General features: G+C 43.1%; 1 protein-coding gene across 1 annotated transcript in view; it reads left to right on the forward strand.

Annotated features, from left to right (window-relative positions):
- The window catches only part of FRAS1 (Fraser extracellular matrix complex subunit 1), a 402,590-nt gene that overhangs the window by 362,528 nt on the left and 15,716 nt on the right, over window positions 1-24,346 (forward strand). The window contains exons 59-68 of the mRNA XM_081139877.1: window positions 3,302-3,507; window positions 6,552-6,708; window positions 8,437-8,637; window positions 10,411-10,598; window positions 11,497-11,772; window positions 14,049-14,281; window positions 16,085-16,245; window positions 18,602-18,816; window positions 21,819-21,969; window positions 23,588-23,695. Coding sequence (XP_080996003.1) covers window positions 3,302-3,507; window positions 6,552-6,708; window positions 8,437-8,637; window positions 10,411-10,598; window positions 11,497-11,772; window positions 14,049-14,281; window positions 16,085-16,245; window positions 18,602-18,816; window positions 21,819-21,969; window positions 23,588-23,695 — 1,896 coding nt within the window. The remainder of the gene's footprint in view (window positions 1-3,301; window positions 3,508-6,551; window positions 6,709-8,436; window positions 8,638-10,410; window positions 10,599-11,496; window positions 11,773-14,048; window positions 14,282-16,084; window positions 16,246-18,601; window positions 18,817-21,818; window positions 21,970-23,587; window positions 23,696-24,346) is intronic.

A 24,346-nucleotide genomic window follows, 5' to 3' on the forward strand; every position in this document is an offset into this window, starting at 1 on the left:
CCCACCAGCAGTGCACCAGGCTCCCTTTCCCCGCACCCTCACCACCACTTGTTGTTTGTTGATTTGTTGATGGAGCCATTCTGACAGATGTGAGGTGATATCTTATTGGGCTTTTAATTTGCATCTCTCTGATGATTAGTGACGTTGAGCATCTTTTCATATGTCTATTAGCCATCTGTATATTCTCTTCGGAAAAATGTCTATTCAGGTCCTTTGCCCATTTTTTAATTGGATTGTTTGTTTTTATTGGTGTTGAGTTGTATAAGTTCTTTATAAATTTTGGATTTTCACCCCTTATCAAATATATCATTGGTGAATGTGTTATGCCATTCAGTGGGAATAGAGGGAACATACCTCAACATAATAAAGGCCATATATAGCAAACCCACAGCCAACATCATTCTCAACGGGCAAAAGCTACAAGCATTTCCCTTAAGATCAGGAACAAAACTGGGATGTCTGCTTTCACCATTCTTACTCAACATAGTGCTGGAAGTTGTAGGCACAGCAATCAGACAAGAAGAAGAAATAAAAAGCATCCACGTTGGAAAGGAGAAAGTAAAATTGTCATTATTTGCAGAGGACATGATACTATATAGAGAGAACTGTAAAGATTCCACCAAAAAATACTAAAATTGATCAATGAATGCAGTAAAGTAGCAGGATACAAAATAAATATCCATTTATCAGTTGCATTTTTGTGCACCAATAATGAAATATCAGAAAGGGAAACTAAGAAAACAATCCCATTTACAATTGCATTAAAAAAATACCTAGGAATAAATTTAACCAAGGACGTAAAGAACTTGTACTCATAAAATTGTAAGACACTGAAGAAAGAAATTGAAGAATATATAAATAAGTGGAAGCATATACCGAGTTCATGTATAGGAAGAATTAACATCATTAAAATGTCCATACTATCCAAAGCAATCTGTAGATTCAACACAATTCCTATCAAGAGACCAATGGCGTATTTCACAGAACTAGAACAAATATTCCAAAAATTTATAGGAACTGCAAATGACCCCAAATAGACACAGAAATCTTGAGATAGAAGAACCAAGTTGGAGGAATTATGCTACCTGATATCAAACTATACTACAAAGCCATAATAATCAAAATAGCATGGTACTGGAATAAAAACAAACATATAGATCAATGGAACAGATAGAGAGCCCAGAAACAAACCTACACCTTTATGGCCAATTAATATTTGACAAAGGAGGCACGAACCTACAATGGGGTAACGATAGTCTAATCAATAAATGGTGTTAGGAAAATTGGATAGGTTACGTGCAAAAAAATGAAATTAGACCACCTTCTTACACCACACACAAGAATAATCTCAAAATGGATTAAAGACTTAGGACTCAGAACCATAAAAATCCAAAAAGAAAACATAGGCAGTAAAATCTCAGACATTTTTCGTAGCAATTTTTTTTCTGATATTTCTCCTGGGGCAAGGGAAACAAAATAATAAACAAACAAATGGGACTACATCAAACTATAAAGTTTTTACACAGCGAAGGAAACCATCAACAAAATGAAAAGACAACCACTCTAGCTTTTAACTCCTCTGACTTGATGCCTGTCAGGCCAGCAAGAAAAATCAATGCAGAGCATTAGATAATCTGCCATGAGCAGAAAAGCTTTCTTGCTTATGTTGCTTTTCACTGGGCGACAAGCTTCCTCTTGTCCTCCTGTGCTAGGTCATGACATTGCCACCCACTTTTTAACAGCACAGACCATTTTACTGGATGACAGAGCCCTAAATGGTAATTGTTCAGGGCCTAATGCTAATGGTGTTAATTTTCCTTTAGGTGTGGTGTTCTGGGTTTTTCTTAGTAATAAATGGTAACTGTTAGGCTTAGCGCAGATCATGGGTTTGTTTTACTTTGCTGCTGCCAACAGTTCTGAGCAGTGGGCGGGTTGGAGGCAAACAGAGCTTTCTGCATATTGACTTGCAGGATACTTGGGTGTTTAGCCCTTTGGTTCCCTCCTTTAGGTTTGGCAGGGCATACCCCGGACACAGCCAGGAAGGAGGTGTCTGCAGCTGTAGGTCAGCTTCCTGCAGCCCCAAAGACTAATTTGTCATATGACCGGAGGGACTACCTCTTTGTATTGTTCATTAGGAAATTAATAACCGGCAGTCAGAATGTTCTGGGAAGGGGCAAGCCTTAATGCGGAGTATTACCATGGGCATTGTAGGAAGTAAGGAGAGAAAAAACTGACCCTTCATATTGAGAAGCCTGGGATAGGGCAGTATATGAACCATATGATACTAATTCCTACCAAAATTTGAGTGCCTGCTGTGTGCCAGATCCTGCACTGAGCACTGTACTCACATAATCTTGTTAAATTCAATACTCCTGATAATTCTATGAGTTAGCTATTAACATTTCCAGTTTACATATTGAAGAAACCCAAGGCTCATAAAATCTAAGTAGATTGCTCTATATCGTAGAGCTAATAAGTAGTAGGGCTGGGATGGAAATTCAAGCAGGTTTACTCCAACGCCCTTGTTTTTAACCATGATTTGGCTGCTTTCCCTCCCTAGTGTCAAATGAGGCCTTGTGAGTTATGAGAACAGGTAACGCTCCAGCAGTGGTCACAGACTGGGGGTCTGCTAGACATTTCAGCATGTGGATGTGTTTTGTTTGGCCCAAATAGCTTTGACCTATATGGAATTTCTTTTTCCTATTTTAATGGGTTGCTATTTTAAAATTTAGGAGCTAAGACATAAAAATCCAGATAAGATATCGGGCTTTGTTTAAAAGTAGGAAGATCTGCCAACAAAAAACTGGAGCTGAAAGTCAGCTCCTTTAAGCAAGGCCTGTTCTTTCCTCTTTGCCAATGTCCCAGCTCCTCCCTGTTATCTTCCTGGCCCCAGGACCAGTGTGAGTGGTCATTTCTGAGCAGGCTCACACTGCTATTTTCCTATTGTAGCCTTAGAAGGGAAGTGAACTTTTTTGAGTACTCAAGTCTCCATTAAACTTTTTCTTACACCTGGCCCATTTCTTTACTTGCATTACCTGTCTGCATTTGGGATGGTGGCCATAGCCTGAAGCTGGGCAAAAACAGGTGCAAAATGTATTTATTCTATTTTATTGGCACCACACTCACAGTGGAGACAATCCCCTTGTCCTGAGAGCAGCAACCACGCCTTGAAACCTGCTTACCCCCTGTGACTTGCCTCCTGGAGCCCTCCTGCCACGTGGCCACTGAGGCCAGCGAGGGCTGTGGCCACCTCCCTCTGTCTCCCTCCAACGATGCCTCCGTCTTTCCTTCTGCCCCCCAGTGCCCAGCATGCAGTTTGCCAAGGATTTGCTCCTCGTGAAGGAGAAGGAGGGTGTCCTGCACGTGCCTATCGTTCGGAGTGGGGACCTGAGCTATGAGTCGTCGGTGAGGTGCTACACTCAGAGCCACACAGCTCAGGTCGCGGAGGACTTTGCGGAGAGAAGAAACGCAGACTCTTCGCGGATTACGTTCCTGAAAGGGGAGAAGGTAAGAGGTTGACGGTGCTGGAAGATGAGGTTCTCTTCGTCCTTGATGCCTTTATCTGTCCATAGTGAAGTAATTGAGACAAATTCTGAACAGCCTGGGACGTTTCTTACTAATTGACAATATTTTTAGTGATATCATGCATTTTTTGTGGCTATCTTCTTGGTCTCCCACCTAAAACCAAATACATGTGTTATTGGTTGAGCTGGGAAATTTAGGTGATGTGTAATATTTTTGGAATTTAACAGAATTCAATGAATGAGGCCCCTCTTAATTTGAAACAACATTAGAGACGAAGAGATTCCACCAGTGTAACCTAAAGGAGGAAGAGGCAGTTCCCTGATACCTGGGCCCCTTTCCCAGGGCAGCCTACATCCTAATAGGCCCAGTAGTCTAAGACCAGATAGGCAGACAGAGAGCAGATTCAAGTCAGTAGAATAGGCTCTTGGCGACGTGCTTGAATAGCAATGCACAGTGCATGGGACTCCTGAGCGACGCCAGGCACTACGCACGGCTGCGTCAGACTCCACGCTTGCAGCTCAGTGTCTGCCAAAAATACATAGCAAATAAGACTCACGGTTTTCCATTTTTGGAACTCAGCTGCGGATGGTTGAGTCCACTGTACCCTTTGGTTCAAGGCACAAGTCCTCATTAGTTAGTTCAAGGCCCTTCTTTCATTTTACTTTTTAATTTACGCCTCTTCTTCAGTCACATTCCCTTCCCCACCTCAGAGCTCATCAATCTGTTGTGTTTAAAATATCTTTTCATTTGTATTTGTTCTTTAAAAATGCTGCTTTTGTGTGCATAATTTTTATTTTATAAAATAGCTATTGTGTTGTGTCTTTTTCAAACTTTTACTGTGTCTACCCAGCAATATGTTTTATTCTTCCATGTCATGTATGTGTCCATCTAATCTGTTGCTGCAAACTGTCGCATAGTATTTCATGCTGAGCTTCTACCCGCCCGCTCTCAGCAACAGGCAGTGAGGAGCCACAGGGATAGCCTCCGGTCCCCTCCTCACACTCGGCCACCGCTACTAATGCGCAGTGCAAATCCTCATACACACCCGCTCGCAGGCGTGAGGGGAGTTTCTTTGCACACGTACCCCGCAGCCAAATCGCTGTACCATAGGGCATGCGTGTGCTTAATTTAAAAAAGAGTGTCCGAGTACTTTCCAAAATCTCACTAGCGGGTATGTGAGGATTGTTATAACCCAACGTCCCTATCAACACTTAGCATTACTCATCTTTTGACTTTTCGCTAATCTAATATGCATAAAGTTATATCTTGTTTTAATTTGCATTTTTCTAATTAATGATGTTTTATACACTTGTTAACTTATTGAGCTTCCTTTTATGGAAATTTATTTTTGCCCTTTTTTCCTTATTTTATCATATTGCTGTCTTTTCCTTTACTGATCTCCTATACCTTCTTGAGTATCCTAAATATTGATTCCTTACCAGTTAGACATTTTAGATATTAGAGACACACTTTCCCTTTCTGTCGCTTATCTATTACCTTTGACTGTGGTGTTCTTAATTGAACAGAAGTCTTTGATTTTGATATAATCCAATGCATAAAATTTTGGTTTTATGATTAGACCTTTTGAAGTTTAACATAAGAAAACCTGGTATCCATCCATCCCACTTCACCTCAAATTCTTCTTCTGTTCATATTTAATAACAATAAAAAAGTGATAGCTTTCTTCTTTGGGACTCTCAGTCTTTTACACATTTATGACTCAATAAAGCCCCATCTCAGTAATATGTTGTATAAGAATTTTACTGGTGGAAAGTTGAAACATGTTTAAAAATACACACAAATACAACAGATGCAGTCTTAACCTTTGAGTCTACATGTCTGTATTTGCTTTAAGTTCATAAAAGGATTCTCTACCCATCCAAGAGACAGTTTGTCATTCAATAAAATTATAAAGAAATACAGTCTAATAGTCTAAATGTTACCCACATGACATTTTATCTATCATTATTCATCAGTACACTTTGGAATCTTCATTTTCTTGGCTTGCTAAGCAATATATCTTTAGAACTTGTCATTCACTAGTCTGCCTGCTTTTAAAGATATTCTGAAGAGTCACTACTAAATTTATATTTTCTATAAAGAAATTGTTACTGTAGTAAAGGTATGGTAGGAAAATAAAAGAAACACTCTTCAAGGATCTAAAACCAGGTTAGCAAGCCACATATAATGTTCATAGGTATGTTCTCCTACTATTTAGTATAATTAGGAAGTATGAGAATGAAATTTCTCTATACCCACATAGCCTATGCAATACGGTAGTATAGTAGATTTTAAATGGTTCAACTAAAAATAACCCTACTTATCACAAGAGGCTACTATCAAGGCTGCTCTGTTATCTAAAATGTTATGACCTTATTTTACATTTCTCAAGGACACAATCCTCAATAGAGAATCATCAGCTTGAGAGACACAATTTCCTTGCATCAAACAGGGATTTAGGTTATGTTCTGAGACTCAATCAATACTCAGCAGTTTTCAGGTGAGACAACATTTGGCAGCACATTTGAGAATTCTGCAGCATTTAAAGGTGTCTTTAGCCTAACAAGAAGCCTCTCTAAATTCTTTATAAGACTATTCAGTTTTTACAGTGGAAAAGGAAGGGTATTCGGCTCTCCAGGAAGTCTAATCCATTTGTTAGACCCCCACATCAGAAATCTACCTGTCATGACATGTGCAGGTGCACTGGGCCGCCTGGGAACACGTGGGACAGCAAGCAGACGTCCTGCGCGTGCTCATCAGTGGGTTCTTCGCTGGATCTTCTTTTCCATAACTCATTGCCTGCCAGTCATTCAAAGTGGTTTGGGATGTTCTTATACAAGGGAGGTCCCACATAGGCGTGAACTCTTAGCTATAAACCTTCCATTTTATAAATGAAACAGTTTGGATTCTTTTGAATTTGTGCTGACTCTTTGATGCTGCAAAGAAGAAGTCATGTTCTAGGAAAACCAAGCAAGTTATCAATATCTCACTGCCATTGTTCATCGATCTTGTGCCTTTGACTGTAGGTGAAGAACTGTACTGTCTCTATCCATGATGACTCCAAGTTTGAGCCCGACGAACAGTTCAGGGTCTTCCTCGGCCATCCTCTCGGAAACCACTGGAGCGGAGCCAGGGTTGGGAAGAATAAGATGGCCTCCATCACCATATCCAACGACGAAGATGGTAACCGCTGCCCTCATGCGCACCGACGGCACACTCTGTTCTCTGGTCATGTCATTCTAAGTGTTTTGAAAGATGGCAGGTCTACAAAAGTGCCTACTGGTAACAGTCATGCAGGGTTTACTAAAATGTTGGCAGCAAATGATCATCACCTCCAAAGCTCCAATAACTTTATGGGTATTTTAAATCTCATTATTCCATACCACACTGCCAAGCGCTAGGGAGTGAGCATGGTTAATAGCTAGGACAGAGACGCCAAGACAGACAGAGAATAAAACTAGTTAAGTCACTGAGTTCAGGAGCAGGATTAGAAATACAATCAGGATCAGCTGAATCCAATGAACTGATTTAAACTCTGCACCTTCCTGGAAAAGTCTGATTTCTCGGTTTTCGTTTCTTTCATTGACTTGGCCTATTAACCTAAAAAACAAAAACAAAAACAAAAAAAACACCTTAAATTCTTTGGTCAGGTGATAGTAAAGAGTGACCCAGGCACCAGAGAAAACAAAATCTGTTCCAAATTAGGACATAATTGTTTTATTAAAATAGATATTTTAATGAGTGAATAGATAATATGACAAATAGCAATAGCAATTTTACTGAATATTTACTGTATGCCAAGAATCATGCTATGCATATGTAAAATTAGGGACCAGTTTGGACACTGGGTAAGATAAGGAAAGCCAGCCTGGAGGTTGAATCACTCCTTTACCAAGGAAGCTCAGGCTCCACCCCTGCAGTGACCCTCTCCCGGTCACATGGAGAACCCAATGGTGGAAGCTCAGAGACACGCCTAAGTTTCAAAGAACATTCGTTTTAAAAACTAGGCAGCCTCAAATGAGGCTTATCTTCTATGATTAGAAAGAATTGACTTTCTGAGGGAGAAATGAACATAGAGACTCTGGAAATTTCTGCAAAATTTTGTATATTAAAAATGGTATAAAATGTGTAATTGCTCTGATGTTTATCTCTCTCTGCCACTACCACTTTGTCCTTATTCATAAGAATGTAATGGGGAGAAAAGGCACAGTATGAATATTTTTTAAAAATTGTCATGTTATTATTAACCATACCCTAGCAAGAATAACTTAAACCAGATTGGGTTTGGAAGACTTCTGTTCCTGAATTATTGTTGTAGCCAGTCACGAGGACTACCCACTCATAACTAAACAACCTGCGAGAAGTTAGGAAAAGCTGAGGGCGGGGGAAAGTAAGAGCACCAGGCGGGAGGGTTCACAGGACCAGAGATGAGAGATGCACTTGGTAAATTTAAGTCGTATATAAATGAGGTAAGTTATTAACCTTAGAAATTCATGTATCATCAGTGAAAAGGAGTTGATTCATGGAATCAGTTGATAGAATTCTATCAGTTGCTTACTGGACTCAGTCCCTTGATTAATTGTGCACATTTTAAAACATTCTGTGAGTTGGCACTCCTCGATGGAAGTGGGCATCATGCCTTCCGAAGTCCTTAAACATATTTCTCTCACTCTGTTGTTCTTAATAAGATATGTATGAGAAACAACTTCTACAAAACCACAAATAAATTCCTTTTCCCCAAGCATTGCTTAGGGATAAATACTGATTGATTTTCACAACTGTAAGCCATTTTGTCTTTGTGTCGTTAACTGAAAAACTCCCTCTTGTCATTAGCAAGTGTTTCCATTGGGGTCAGAATCGTCTGTGCTTGTCTAACTTGCTCTGATTCCTTAACCCATCATGTTTCCTCAGCCCCCACCATTGAGTTTGAAGAAGCTGCGTACCAGGTCCGGGAACCCTCGGGGCCAGATGCCACCGCCATTCTGAACATCAAGGTGATCCGCAAAGGGGATCAGAACAGGACGTCCAGGGTCCGCTGCAGCACCCGGGATGGGTCGGCCCAGTCGGGTGTGGACTATTACCCGAAGAGCCGCGTCCTGAAGTTCAGTCCCGGTAACTGAATGCAGGCCCCTGGGGGTTTCCTTCCTAGATAACCACATACCTCGTATTTGAAGATAGGAATGAGCTGGAAAATGAAAGAGGAAAATAGTCATTCCAGTAGCATAAAGTATTTTTTAAACACACATTTGAGATTGCAGGAGTCTAAAATTTTTAATTAGTAAAAATTGTACGGGGAAAAAAAAATAGACCAGTGACTTTGGAACATCCTTGGCATTTTGCTTCATTTAAAAGGATTTTTGTTGTTGTTGGCCTGTGATTTGGCTAAGTAATAAAAGCACTTAGTTTTTAAAAAGTGTATGTGACTGCCCAGCCAGCATGGCTCAGTGGTTGAGCGTTGACCTATGAATCAGGAGATCACGGTTCGATTCCCAGTCAGGGCACATGCCCCAGATGCAGGCTTGATCCCCACTAGGGGGAGTGCAGGAGTCAGCCGATCAATGACTCTCATCATTGATATTTCTCTCTTTCTCTGAAATCAATAAAAACGTATTTTAAAAATATTTTAAAATTAAAAAAAAATAAAAAGTGTACGTGACTGCCACAATTCAACAAACATTGGTACAAACCACTGTGCTAGGCCCTTTGGGCCTGGCTTACTAAAATCCAGAAGGTACACTTTCTGTGCTCAAGTGGTTGAACATCTACTAGGAAATGGGACACCCTATTATGGAATTTCCAAAACAGGTTTATCCTAGAGAGAGCTATGGAGACAAGTCAGGGAAGAGAGAAAGATGGGATTGAAGTCACAACCAGCTAGTGAACTGTCTGATGTATTAATTTGATGAGAGGAGTGAGACAGGGAAGGAGTTGAATTATATGCTAGGTTTTATTTCCACAGAAATTTCTAGAACATTGTAAGGTGAAAAGGCTAATGTAGATGATGGCATCATTTGTAATGTAACCAGAAGTGGGCAACAGTGTTAGAAGTTATTTTCAGAGATGTCTTGGCAAGTGGAGGGAGAAAATAACTCCCTCAGAAGAGAGTTTGGGGGTCTCTGTATGTCTCTCTCAGGCCCCTGGAGCTTTGGGGCTTTGGGCTCCGTCCTTTGTCTGTCTGGTTGGTGTTTGCTGGGATGTGGGTGCCCTCCCTCCACGCCTGCACAAGGACATCTCTTCTGAGTGTCTTTACTTTTTCATTTTCTATATAAGGATCTAGGGGAAATATGGGTCTTAGAAGTAATCAAGCCCAGGAGACGAAGAAGGGAACTTTACAGCCAGGGATATTTGCACCTGCAGAGAATCATTTTAGGCAAAGGAAGGGTGTTTCTAAGATTCTAACTCTCCCCCTTTAAGGCCAACAAACCACATTCTCAACTTTGCAGAGACTGGCCTAGCAGGTAGTCTTTGAGCTATTGCTTCTCAGGAGACACCTCTGAAAGGCGTCTGCGAGCACCCGCAGCCACACAGGTGCTTATGCCTAAGTGTAAAGGGGAAAGAAAAATTAAGAAAAAAAACAAAAAACCTCATAACCAGGGTGAAGTGTATTTTGGATCATAGATTTTTATCACTGCCAGCTAGTGTCAGACAGGGGCCATTAACCCTCATGCGGTGCTGAATAGTAAATCTGCAATACTGAGCCTCTGCCGCAGGTGGGATTGGGTCTGTAAAGCAGATTCCCCATTTGAGATGGGGCCAACGTGATCAGCAGCCATTGCATTTGTAGAAAACCCCTAAAAGGAAAGGGCATATTTAAACACGAAGCCTTGTCTTAGGTCAGTCACCTGACCAGGACCTCTTCTGTCCTGTGTTCTGTCTTTGGCGAAGGTGTGGATCATATCTTCTTTAAAGTCGAGATCCTGTCCAATGAAGACCGGGAATGGCATGAATCTTTCTCCGTGGTGCTTGGCCCAGACGACCCAGTGGAAGCCGTTCTCGGTGAAGTGACCACTGCCACAGTGACAATCCTGGACCAGGAGGCGGCAGGGAGCCTCGTACTGCCAGCACCACCCATTGTGAGTTGCTTGACGGGAAGGATTGCTTTTATGTCGCAGTGACCAGTAGGCGAGAGCTTGAAGTAAGCAGGACTCCCAGTGCTATACGTTTTTTCATTCCTCTAACACAGTGGTTCTCAACCGGGAGCAATCCTGTCCCCTCCCCTGCAGTGGCCCCACCCTCTCCCTCTGCCGCCACCTCCATGGGGCATTTGGCAATCTCTGGTGACATTTTTAGTTGTTATAACTGTTACACTGGGTGCTATTAGCATCTAGTGGGTAGAAGCCGTACTGGCCACACACATAGAATTAAGTATCTGTAGAAATGCGGCACCGTGATTCCCAACTGGGGGATGTATGGAATGAATGCACTGACTTTATAATGAGGAGGGAAATGCCTGGAGGTTGCCACAGGGGGTGTAAGCCATAGTAATGAAGCAGGCAGAGCAAGTGTCCTAACCTCCCCTGACTAGGCTCAGACTAGAAGGACCATTCCCAAATGTGTCTCTTGACTGACCATGGAAGCAATACACTACCTCTATCCACTCCTATTCTGCCGTGTGCTACTGCATGCCATTAACAATTTAATGCAACTTTAAACTAGTAACTGCCATTCATGATATAGCTTCATTTACAGTGTGCAGGAAAATAAAAGTATTTTCCACATGAGTGATAGAGCTCTGCCTCAGGACTAATGTTAGTAAGATAATAAAGCTTTTAGCTGGGTAGCAGGAGGATCTTCTCCGCTGCCTAAGGTCTGCAGTATCTTCTGGGGATGCTCTGTAAAGCACTGTAAACTCCTATTATATTTTCGAGAATCCCTGGAAGTTAAGGGATCTTGTGGGTCCTGCAGAGCCTTAGTTCTCCAACCTTCCCAGTAGCCAACCCAGGCCGAAGCTTCTTTGTTGCTCCTTTGCAGGTTGTCACACTTGCGGACTATGACCATGTGGAAGAAATTACCAAGGAAGGAGTCAAGAAATCTCCCTCTCCAGGCTACCCGCTGATCTGTGTCACCCCCTGCGACCCTCATTTTCCCAAGTATGTCATCACAAGGGAGCGCTGCAGCGAGGCCGGCATCAACCAGACATCTGTGCAGTTCAGCTGGGAGGTGGCAACCCCCACCGATGGCAACGGGGCCCGGTCTCCCTTTGAGACCATCACCGACAACACACCGTTTACCAGTGTCAACCACATGGTAGGTCTGGGGTCTGGGCCTGGCTGCATTGGGAGAGAACTGGTATCTCTCTTTGTTACTCTGACTCTGTCAAAGTCCCTAAGACCCATGTGTGGCATTTGGAATAAAATCAACAAATGAACAGTTACACACAGTACACACACAGTCTTTTTATTTTTATATTTAAGGAAGGTAATATGGTGTTGTAGAAAGAGCTGAGCTAGTATTTAGACAGCCTGTTTACAAATCTTAATTCTGTCTGATTTTAATTATGTGATGTTAAGAGGTGGCTTAACCTCTCTGAGTCTCAGTTTCCTGATCTGCTAAATCATACCTCTTCCAATTAGCCACTTGACAAGGTGGTTGACAAATCAGATATAAAAGTGACCTATAAATGGCATTAGTAAGTCAAAGGTTCCAGGCAGGTACAATTAATGATTACTTTTTGTTCACATCTCTTTAATTGTTCAATAAGTAGTAGGCTAAAAACACCTTAAGGACATGGACCAAGGACATATACCACGTTTGTATATCCCAAAGTGACCAGCACATTGATGGCACATAGTAGGGACCAGTTATTAGACAAAAAAATAAAATTCGTATTGAGTGATCAGTGTTTTACAGTCTTGTCAGAGAGCATGAAAGGGAGTGCACAGTGTGGTTGCTGTCTTCAAAGAGTTAGGACACCAGATCAACACCTCGGCCACCACCAGAGAGCAGCCAAGAGGGATGGTTGTCCCAAGCTTAGGAAAAGTGCACCACAGAGACTGCCCAGCGCACCAGGGCAGTTCATTCCCTTCAGAGAGAGCTGGAAGCAATGGAGATGCAGGCTCAGCCCAGTGTCTCGCACAGAGTAAGCACTCAGTGATTTTTGACTGAAATTAGTGCACTTCATAATATTGGAAATTGGAGAGATGAATTTCTCTCAATTTTTTTCTATTCAACCCACAGTTTGTTCTGACTTCAGTAAGTGCATCGCTTCAATGGGATAATAGTGGGGGGAGCTATTGGACATAGATGGGAGGCTTTGGATAAAGGGAGGTCACTCATGCCCATGGCTTTGGCACAGCTTATTCAGAAAGGCTAGAAGGTTAAGTCTTTTGCAACATAACCTAGCTCACATTTAGAATATCTTCTATCTTATTAAAATCCTGAAATGGTAAGACTTCACAGTGTACTGATTCATAAGTACCTAATTCTTCATTCAACAAAACCATGAAGGGAGCTTGGTCTGATTTGAGCCAAATACACATTTTTCACAGGTACCAAGTTCACAATTTTACTTTATATTTCAGTTTTCCTTCTTGCAATGAAGTGGTGACTAATACTTTTACTTTCCTTTGCTCTATCTTTATTTCTTCAATTATTTATTTAATATTACTGTATTTTATGCATTTGTGTAAGCTGCCTCAAATCCCTTCTGAACTAAGTCCATGTATAAATAAACAAATAAGGTGTTGTCAGCTCATTAAAATTTTTAATGGAAAAATCTTCTTTAATTTTTAATAGACTTCAATGAAAATTGTTTTCATGGGTAGAATTTATAAGTTTGTATGTTTGCTTTGTGGGAGGTCTATGGCACACAGGACTACTAATTAGTTCCCCCTGTTATTTGCTTCTCTGTGTGTCTGCACACATAACCTAAGAGTCCTGGTCACCTACCTTGCCTCTGCATAGATCAAGTTAAGCACTCTTATGGCTTCTGCATGTCTGGGAGCATGAAAGAGTCTGTAGAAAGCCCTTCAAAGGCCAGTAGGTGTCAGAAGCCAAGTTCTCAGCATCAAGGCTGCATGTTATTGTAACCCTTGCAATGTGTATGGTCATCAGGAGGGGGCTGGAGGAGGAAAAGCAGTAGGAGACAAAGAAAACTAAGAATGCCTGGGAAGGAAGCGTCGTTCTCCTGCATCCTGACACCACGACATAAACAAAATTGACTTGGGGTGCCAATGGCTCTTGCTTAGAAGGGCTGAAAACCAATTGAGCGGTCCTTATGCTGAACTTAACATATAAAGAGAACAGCACTGTGCCGTCTGGGCCCTTGCTTCCCACATGTCTACTTGCTCAGTGTCTGCCTTACTGACTTAGGCTGTGAGGACTCACCGCTCTGTGCATAGTGCCTGGCTCCTGGTAGACTCAGTACTTACGTGGTGGGTAGATGGATGGATGATGGGTGGTGGATTGTCTTCACAGAGCATCTTGTACCAGGAACTGGTTGTGTCATATCATCCAGAAGATCGATTTTAAGGAGCTGGGTAAGTAGTGTACACACGTCTGAGGTGTTTCATTCTTCCCCATAGGTCCTGGATAGCATTTACTTCAGCCGGAGGTTCCATGTGCGTTGCGTGGCAAAGGCTGTAGACAAAGTGGGTCACGTGGGGACCCCCTTAAGGAGCAACATCGTCACTATCGGAACAGACAGTGCTATCTGCCACACCCCCGTGGTGGCTGGGACCGCGAGAGGCTTCCAGGCTCAGTCCTTCATCGCAACGCTGAAATACTTGGATGTCAAACAGAAGGAGCATCCGAACAGGTCAGGCTGCTCTGTCCCTCCGGCAGTGAAGGGTAGCGTGAGTCTCGACTGTGCTGGGTGTGCGTTCTAGGCAGGGCAGGTCTAAGAGCGATACTTCAGCAAAATAGGTGTGGTGGTTATGCATGCTTCAAAGGCCCCCTAAGATCCGGCGCCTTGCCTGTCCTAGCCTCATATCCCTCACCTTGTCATGCTCAGCTGCCAGTCCACCCACGGACAATCACCGTGACTTCCCAGGGCCTCAAACTCCGGTGGCATTCCAGCTATGTCGCTACTCCTGACTCCAGATCTCCCGCCCCCTTCCACTCAGTGTAGTTAGGTCCAGTTGTCCTGCTATACCTAGCTCATGGCATCTCTTCTAGGAACTTTTTCATCGCCACCTTCAAGTTAATTTGGAAGCCCCTCCTTCCAGCTTTTCTGGCACCCACATGCCTCTTTCAGAGCATTATCATCGTCAGTTCTCTGTCCTCATAACAGATGGTGAGGGCAGGGACCATGATTATTTGTATCCCCTGTGCCTAGGACATTTGCTTCTTGGCACCTCTGAGGACAGCTATGCTTTTATATTTTCCTGTGCCACCATGATTTTGGTGGAAGATGAATACTTTCATTTTTGTATAGGAAAGAAAGAAGTCATGTATGTTGCACATATTCATTAAACCTCATAGTATTTATATGTGTGCCTTTATGAGCAACTGAGTTCAGGGAAAGGGGTTCATTTGCATGGGGAAAAAACAGATTTGAATATGTGGCTAAGAATATGCAGATTCTTCTTTTGTTCCAACAGAGTAAAATTTATCTTTGTTAAAAAGCAATAACAGAAGTACCCAGGGCACTACTGACCAACAGCCATTCTGTTTATATTCCTAAATTCTAATTCCTCATATTAATATGGGTCTTTGCTCTGAGAGATAAGCTGCAGAAATTCAAAACGCACCTCAATAAACATTCTGGAAATTTAAACTTGTACAATGAAAAAATGTAGCCTCTAACTACAAGTCCACTGTAGTGTAGTCTCAACCAATATTTATTAAGCTTATATTTTATTTAGAATTGCAAACTACATACTCTAGAGAAACAAAAGAAGGGAAGGAAATGGTTCTGGTCCTCAGAGTGGGGAGGCAAGATAAACAGTCTGAAAACATACAAGAAGTAGCAGCCAGTGTCAATAAGGTACAGAGTGTCTGGCACAAAGGCACTCAGATGCTGAGGAATGTAGATGGGGGGATGCGCAGACTGAGGCCGGGGGGGGGGGGGTCTTTCAGCCTCGGGGCACAGTGAGCAGTGGGATATTACCGCTTCTAAGATACTTTCCTCCATAGGGATATTGGCCTTAGCATTTAAGAGCTCAGTGATGTCTTTTTATTTTAAAAATACATTTTTAATACATATTTTTTAAGAAATACGAGTGTCGACCCTGCCCAGCCTACACACACTCACTGACGGAAGGGGAGCAGCACCTGCATCCGTCACTCAGCTTTGGCTCGTGAGGAAACAAAGCTTCCATTTAAAGCAAAAGAAAACTTTAAAGTAATTTGGGGTCGGGATGTTACCTTTTCTTGTATTGAACAAAAAACTCTATGATCTTGACTGCTAGCAGGGCTGAGTCTGAAGGACCTCCCGGGGGAAAAACAACCCTCCGTGCGCAGCAGAGCCCCATGGTCAGCGGGAGACCTTACCGCATGGAAAGCTTTGGGGGACAAAACACTGGGAAACTCGCTGGTGAAGGCAAAGCGGGTTTTGAGAAAGAAATGCGCCGTGTGAGCCGTTGACAGCGCGCCTAAACGTGTGTCCCTGCCTCCCCAGGATCCACATCTCGGTGCAGATCCCGCACCAGGACGGGATGCTGCCCCTCATCTCCACCCTGCCCCTGCACAACCTGCACTTCCTGCTGTCCGAGTCCGTCTACCGGCGCCAGCACGTCTGCTCCAACCTCGCCACCGCCCGCGACCTGAGAAGCGTCTCAGGTGAGGGCCGCCCTGCACGGCACGGTGGCCTCGCTCAGCCCTGCTTGTCGTGATTTCCCAGCCCCAAGACCTGCGTGATTAGTGGATTTCCTTCCCAGCAGGCCACCAAACCTAAGCCGCCCAGCAGTGACATGAAAAGGCAGAAACAAGGACTGGAATTAAACCGACAGGTTCACATCCTTGGTCCACTACCCATGCAGCTGAGCAAAAGTGGCTGGACCTCCCCCAGCCATTCTTTTCTTATCTAAAACAGGAGGAAACAGTGGATACCAATGAAGGCGAAGGTTAAATGCACCAGCATTTTTATCTTTTTTTAATTAAAAAAACAATTTTTTTCACTTACAGTTTACATTCAATATTGTTTTATATTAGTTTCAGGGCACAGCACAGTGGTTAGAAAATCATGTACTTTACTAAGTGTTTCCCCTGATATTCCCAGTACCCACCTGGCACTGTACGTAGTTATTACAATATCATTGACTGTATTCCCTCTGCTGTACTTTGCATCCCTGGGACTGTTTTGTACCTACCAGTTGGTATTTCACAATCCCTTCATCTTTTTCACTCAGTCCCCCAACTTCCCTCCCCTCTGGCAACCACCAGTCTGTTCTCTGTATCTATGAGTCTGTTTCTCCTTTGTTTGTTCCTTTATATTGTTCTTCAGATTCCACATAGAAGTGAAATCATTTGGTATTTGTCTTTCTTTCACTGGCTTACATGCGTTGACATTTTTAAAGCGCAGACCGTGGTAAATTTTCCTTCCTTCCTTCCCCTCTTGTGAGCATGTTTGGATCTGTGCCCGAAAACCCCATTCTCGAAGCATCTTTAGGAAGCTCAAGTGCAGATGTTACTTGTTATAGGATGTGTTATCCGGGAGCGGGAGCATAGATGGAGTTGGGAGCCAAGATGTTTATTAGGAATCAAGCCTGTGAAAAGGAAGGGGAGGAAGCAGGACCGGGCGGAGGGAGAAGCTGAGCTGCAGTGCAGCCTGACAAGGCCTGGACCAGCTCCGCTGGGAGCCTGGGAGAGAGCCGACTGGACTGGACAGACCTTTCTGCCCGCCCCGCCACCTTTCCACCTGCCTGGGTCAGTCCCTGGGTGCAGCTAGGGCCTGACCTCGGGCTGAGCGGGCCTGACCTCAGGCTGAGCAGCCCTAAGGCCGATGCAGACCTGGAGGAGCTGACTGCTGGGGTGGAGCCTGTCCCACTGCAGACATGTCACTTTACTAAGAATCCTGTCCCTTTCCATTTACCCTAGCAAGTGCTCCTTCCGTGGGCTCCTCCTGCCTTCCCAACTGATGAGTCATTTAACAGTGTTTCTGGAGATCGAAAAGCATTCGTATGCTCTTTCATATTCATTAAGCATCACTTCAGGGAGGGACGCTCTTGATACAGTAGAAATTAGTTGAGTGTAAATTATTCCCAAGTCACTGAGCTACACTTGCAAGTTGAATTGGTCCACACATGCAGCTAGTGAAAGAAACGCACTTGTTTGTAGGCTGAAAGTTTGCACCTCTTTCCACTTAAACAATTCAATTCAGCACGTGGAACTGAGATCCTAGTCCTCGTGGCGGAGGGTTGGGTGCTGTTGGACAGTCGAAGAAATGTATGCGCTCCCTCAGAATGCTATAGCTGCTTTTAGGACTCTAGGAACCTCAACCCCGATGTTCTAAAATTGTGTCTGTATTTAGCTCTCTGCTGCATAAAGGTCTTCCTTAATTTAAAGTAGTTCAGTTGCTTGGCAGCATTTGATCCAATAATTTTTGCCCGTGTCAGGATTTAGTCAAGCATCATTAACCAGATATTTACTCATTAACACAAAATTAAGACTTTTTTCCCAAGAGTTCAGGAACTTTGTGGGGGGCAGGGGGCAGTGCATAGTCAGATGTTTGTTGGCTTTACATAAAAGCTGTTTTATAAAAATCGGTCTTAGAAAAATAATAACTCATCAACAAATTATATAGTAAACCCATTTCTTCAAGGACTGATTGTGAGGCACAGAACCAGACTTGCCAGGCGTGACAGGCAAAGGTTCAGTGTTTTCTTTTCCAAGATAAGCAGGGCCACCGAGCTGTCTTCAGTTATGGAATCATTTGTTCACCTTTTCTTCCCGGGTTCCTGCAGACCCGTAGGGGAGTCTGTGAACCCAGTCGCTCCCACAGGTGGCAGCAGGCAGTTAGCCAACTCCACTGCCTTCTCCCCGCGTGTGCTGGGAGCCCCGGGGGCTCTGTTAACAGAGTGTCAAGTGGAGGGAAAGCTCCCTCAAGGTCAGGTTCTCCCCACCCAGCTTCTGGACGGCCAGTGAGAGGCAGGTCTGCACCCTGAGTTACTGTTTCTTGTCCTTCCCTCCCCTACAGATGCAGGGTTCCTGGATGACAAGGTCTATGACAGCACAGCCATGGGGCCTGGCTACGACCGCCCCTTCCAGTTTGACGCCAGTGTCAGGGAGCCCAAGACCATCCAGCTCTACAAACACCTCAACCTGAAGAGCTGCGTCTGGACCTTTGATGCCTATTACGACATGACCGAGTTAATCGACGTCTGCGGGGGGTCTGTAACCGCCGACTTCCAGGTGGGTGCTCCAGGCCTTGTCTGAAGGCTGCGCACCTGGGTGCCCGGTGAAACCTGTTTGTTCCTGAAGCAGCTCAGTTAACATGTTGCATCCAGTGGCCCCCAGAACTGCCCAACCCACTCGGGGAGTCTTCTTTATGAGGCCCTCAGGTGAGACCTCAGCAGCAGCGCAGCTAGAGAGCCTCCCAGAGTCCTTGAAATCAACTAGGTGGAAAAGTAATATGGAAAATGTTCCAATTAATGTGGAAAAAATGTACTGTCTGACACAGTCATTTATATAAAAATCTAATATTTACTTTTCTGAGTATATATGTTTTTTCCTCTGGGTATATTTTGGAAAGCCAGAACGATTTATATTTTATGGTAGAGTTATTACTAAGTAGATGTGTTTTCTTCCCTACCTGGGGGAATGAGTTAAAATGACAGGTAAGTGGAACATGTTGTCCTAAGACTTATGGAGAGATAATTGTTTAAAACACCTTGATTTCATATCTATTCTAAACTGGCAACCCTTGCAAAAGTAGACCCTTTTTAATGGTCATTAAACATCAGTGACAAAAGAAAATTTTTCTAGCAAGAAGCTACAGTTCTAAGGCAGTTATATCAAAGGGACTAGGCTAATGCGTCCTCATAGGAAAATAATTCTAAAGTACGTTCTACCCAATTTTAAGCAATTACCTTAAAGAACTAAAAATTACACGTTTGGTCTTCATTTCAAATCAGGTTTAGCCACACTGAAAGAGGGAACTTGCAGAGGGACTTAGAGTAATCGTTTAGGGAACGTGCCTTTGAATCAAATTTGTTTTCTTTGCCATGCCTCTCATTTTGGTTAACTCTCATCTTGTATACACTACTGCCCTCTACTGAGTAGAATTTTGAGGCATTCTTAGGTTTTCTTTCAATTTTATATGCTACGTTCAATTTTGAAAATGCAAAACCGAGTGATTGGTTCCTTCCCTGGCCCCTCAAAAGCTAGTATTTTCTCTTCTTCATGATGTCACTTTGGTTATATTTTTGGCTATTTTTGATCAGACTATGCTTGAAAATCTCAAAGACAAGGATCTTATCACATATGTCCTACTTCTTATACCAACACAGAAAGACTATATACACAGGAATACTTCATTGTTGCCTGTTTCTTTTCTTTCTTTTTTTAATCCTTGCCTGAGGCCATGCTTAGAGAGAAGAAGGGGGAGAGAGAGAGACAGATGGACAGACAGGCACTTATCAGTTGCCTTCTGTAGCTCCCAGACTGGGGATCAGACCCGAAATTCAGGTATGTGCCCTGACTGGGAATCGAACCACCAACCTTTCAGTGCATGGGATGACACTCAGCCAACTGAGCCACTCCAGCCAGGCCATTGTCTATTTCTTTAAAAGAGTTGAAACAGCTGATATATGGTAGAAAGACTATAGAACTTGGAACCAAGCCCTACTTCGTATCTTTATCAAATATCAGCAGACTTGGATGAGTCATAACGTCTCTGAACCTCATCTGAAATAGTCACTAATAATCTCGACATGGGAAGGCATCTAACACAGTGTCTGGCACAAAATAGGCCTGCAGTAATATTTGTCAGGGATGTTTTTCTTTTTAATTATTAAGTTATATGAAGATTAAAAGAGAAGAAACAGAAACAGAGGAGGGAAAATTAATTTTGCCAGTCACCTGGAGAAGTTATATGGATTCTGATATCTGCAATTGTGAGCGTAGGGCAAGTGTATTTAGCAAAACCTGTATATTAAGGGGACAGCACATGGGTAAAACCCAGATAAAATCTGGGGATTTTCTAAAGAAAACAGAATAAGGCATTTCAAAAGATATTTTTAAATGAATGTGGAATTAATAGTCTTTTGAAAAAAATGGAATCAAATTTTAAATCCCTGACAACACTGAATATGAAAAAATACTTTAGAAAAATAAAATTTTGGTTACCTAAATATTAATAAAGCATTTGGCTCTTTCCCTTATTTACCCATGGAAACACTTTACATTTGTATTTTTGAACAAAAAAATATATAAGTTCCATAGTGTATTTGGCTAATGAAAAAGTAAAATTGTTTGACACTAAGATTTTTGTTATAAAAGAAAGATATATTTATGAAGAAAAATATAAAACATTTTAAAATATAATAAACCAGCTCCCCCACTCATACACATATGTATAGTTAGCTTCCCCATGAAGCCTCCTGCTCATGTTATTTTTCCACCCGGGTTTCGTTCATTGCATAGTAAAATAAAAGTTACTGAGCCACCTAATAGCATAACAGGAACCCCCTTAGAAGAAGTGTTCTTTCAGAAGTATGGCATTCTGCCTTTTCAAAGCTACTGCAACACAACATTGTATGAGGTGGGAAATTATCTAAGCATATGCAGCTCTGAGCTGTCGCTAAGTTTCCTAGAAATGATATCCAGATCTCACAACCTGTGTTCCTGGAGCAGGAGCTGCGAGTACTCACTAAACATCCAAGTCAGCCACACATTCATCCCGAGGGTCCAGACTTGGGCATCTCCCTGGCTGGGGTTAATTCAGGCTTTCCTACTTTCGCTGCAAAGTACAGTCAGTGAGGGTCTGTGTACTGACAGTACATCCCAGGTCTGCCTGGTCAGGCCTTTAGGGATAATTGTGAAATCTAAAGTCTCAGCCAAGGCTTTCAGCAGCTAAACAGTGGAGACAAAGCTCCTTCTCACTCTTTGAAAGTTTTTGTTCAAGTGTCACCTCCTCAGAAAAGCCTTCCCAGATCTCCCTACCTAAGAAACACCCTGGCCACTTCCCATCCCTTTATTTACTTTATTTTTTTAAATTGACATATCTTCCTTACTAGACTGTAGGTTCCATAAGGGCAGTAACTTGGGTCTTTTCACTGAGGAGAGCCCAGCTCCTAACCTGGTACCTGCCACAATCGTGGTGAGTGAAGATTAAACTGAGATGTGTTGATTGCCGGCCTTTTCACCCCGGGGAAGAAATAATCCTCCCTGTGTGCACACCGTTTGCTTGGCAGGTGAGAGACTCTGCCCAGTCGTTCCTGACAGTGCACGTGCCTCTCTACGTGTCCTACATCTACGTGACAGCCCCCAGGGGCTGGGCCTCCTTGGAGCACCACACAGAGATGGAGTTTTCCTTCTTCTATGACACTGTTCTCTGGAGAACAGGTACACCCCCTGACCTCTTAACTGTTGCCACCTCATTGTCCAGCAAGATTAAAAGAAAAAAAGCTGAAGTAGTGACTTTTAACGGGAGCTGCATTCTTTATCCCGTTGTTCTGTGTACAGTCAAAGGAGGGCTGCCTGGGGCCTGGGAAGTGCACAGAACTGTGGTTCCTGAACAAGGCGAGGTCCGTACACGACTCGGGGAGGCCTCCAGCGAGGAGCTCAGCCAGATAGCCAGGGGCCCAGAGTAGAGGCGGGCAAGTAACAGGTGGGCCTGTACTGCCCACTAGGGGTCCCAAGGAAAGTGTGTTCTCTTGGAACATAATCGTGTACATTTTCTTTTAGCTAAAAAAAGGTGTGATTCATGTTTAAGAAGCAAAAAGTGTTTTCAAATTAGATACATGGAAATAGAAAAATATATCAACTTAGCTCACTTTATTCACTTGGCTTGGAGCTTGCTCTTCTGTTGCACTCTTAAAAGTATTTTTAAAAAGGACTTTAACCTTACTATTATTTAAGGATTTCAATGCTGAATTTTTTTAAATAATTTTTTTAAAAACATGTTTTTATTGATTTTAGAGAGAAAGGTCTCCCCAACCCACCTTCTCCCCCTGCTACCACATGAATGCTCCTTAAAACTGAATGATTCCCTCCTCCACTCACTCCAGTGGCTCTCAGTTATTTTTTGCCTTTTTCCCATTGTCAGTGTCCTGTACTTGAAATATTACCCCCAGTTCATTTCCCTTCTGCTGCTCTCATCCTGCCTCTCGCCCTCCCTAGAGGTGATTTACTTGATCAGAGGCAGAGATACTGAAAGGCTGCAGGAGTTTTCTTTAGATAGGCCACATTTCTAGTCATGGAAAGGATAGTCCTTTCTTCTGTTAAATGATTTAAGCTCAAATCATTTATTTGCTTTATACTTCTCATAGGAAAATAACTTCAGGAAGTTTTCATACTTTGGGTCAGATAAGTCCTTAAGCCTTGGGGTTTTTTGTTAATGTTTTGTTTTTTAACTTTTTCTCCCCTTCCTTTGGTTACCCTTTAATATTTGGTCAAACTGAACCCATTGGTATCATGATCGCAACTGCCTTTACTGAAGCTACAGTTTACCCCTGTCGTGCCACTGTAGCTGCCTGCCAAGGTGATCCTTAATTCCCCATTGGCTTGAATGCTGAACGCAGGCGCCAAGGCTTTGGTTAGGGTTCTGTTCCATCCTAAAAGGTGTCCCAGTGGGGAACAGAAAATATACTCTGAAGCAGATGTGTTGTAACCACATCCTGGAGGAAAGCTGACCGAAGAAGTTTCAAGAATCACTTTCTTCTGAGCTCTGGGCTGGGGCCCTGCATCTGGGCCGGTGGCACTTATGGGTATAAAGAGCTATGTCATGGAGAGTACAGCTGGGGAAGGAACAAATAGAATGAACTGTCCTACAATTTTAATTGGCAAATGCCTCTAACTAGACCCTGTGCTCACATGAATATATAAATGTTTTCTTACGCTACATTCAAATACATGTATGTCTGCTTAGAGGCGTCACTGGGATAGCTTCCATGACAGCTGCTGTTTGGGAGGCCTTCTCCACGCCCTAACTTGCATGTTTTGTGCATGGTTTTCTGCCCAGGAATCCAGACAGACAGTGTGCTCTCCGCGAGGCTTCAAATATTAAGAATCTATATTCGAGAGGATGGCCGCCTCGTCATTGAATTCAAGACCCATGCCAAGTTCAGAGGTAATGGCAGGGCTGTTGTTCTCCTCAGCTTGTCTTAGTTGTTTGTTTGTTTTTAATTTTTCTTTTAAATCCTCACCCAAGGATACTTTTTCCATTGCTTTTTAGAGAAAGTGGAAGGGAGAGAGAGAGAAACATGGATGTGAGAGAGACGCATCCATTGGTTTCCTCCCGCATGGCCCCCAACTGGGGCTGGGGATGGAGCCTGCAACTGGAACCGAACCCAGGACCCTTCAGTCTGAGAGCCGATGCTCTAACAACGGAGCAAAACCAGCCAGGACTTTTAGTATTTTTTTTAAGATTTTTTTAATTGATTTTAAGAGAGAGAAGCATCACTGTAAGAGAGAAACTTGGATCTGCTGCCTCCTGCACACCCCCAACCAGGGGTGAGCCTGCCACCCAGGCGTGTGCCCTGCCCGGGAATGGGACCAGCAGCCTCCCCATGCACGGATGACGCCCTCCGTGAGCCAGGCTCTCCTCAGCTTCTTATTAAGAAGCGTTTGGAACGTAGGACAGAGTTCAAAGACCAGAACAATTAAAAGCAGAGTCAACATCTGTTAGCGTTTTGCTATGTGTGTGTGCACATACACACATGCACACCCGTGTTTTGTCACACCATTTGAAAACAAACTGCAGGCTGTGTGTCAGGTGACC

The sequence above is a fragment of the Miniopterus schreibersii genome, assembly GCF_964146895.1.
Source record: "Miniopterus schreibersii genome assembly, chromosome: 1".
Classification (NCBI taxonomy): domain Eukaryota; kingdom Metazoa; phylum Chordata; class Mammalia; order Chiroptera; family Miniopteridae; genus Miniopterus; species Miniopterus schreibersii.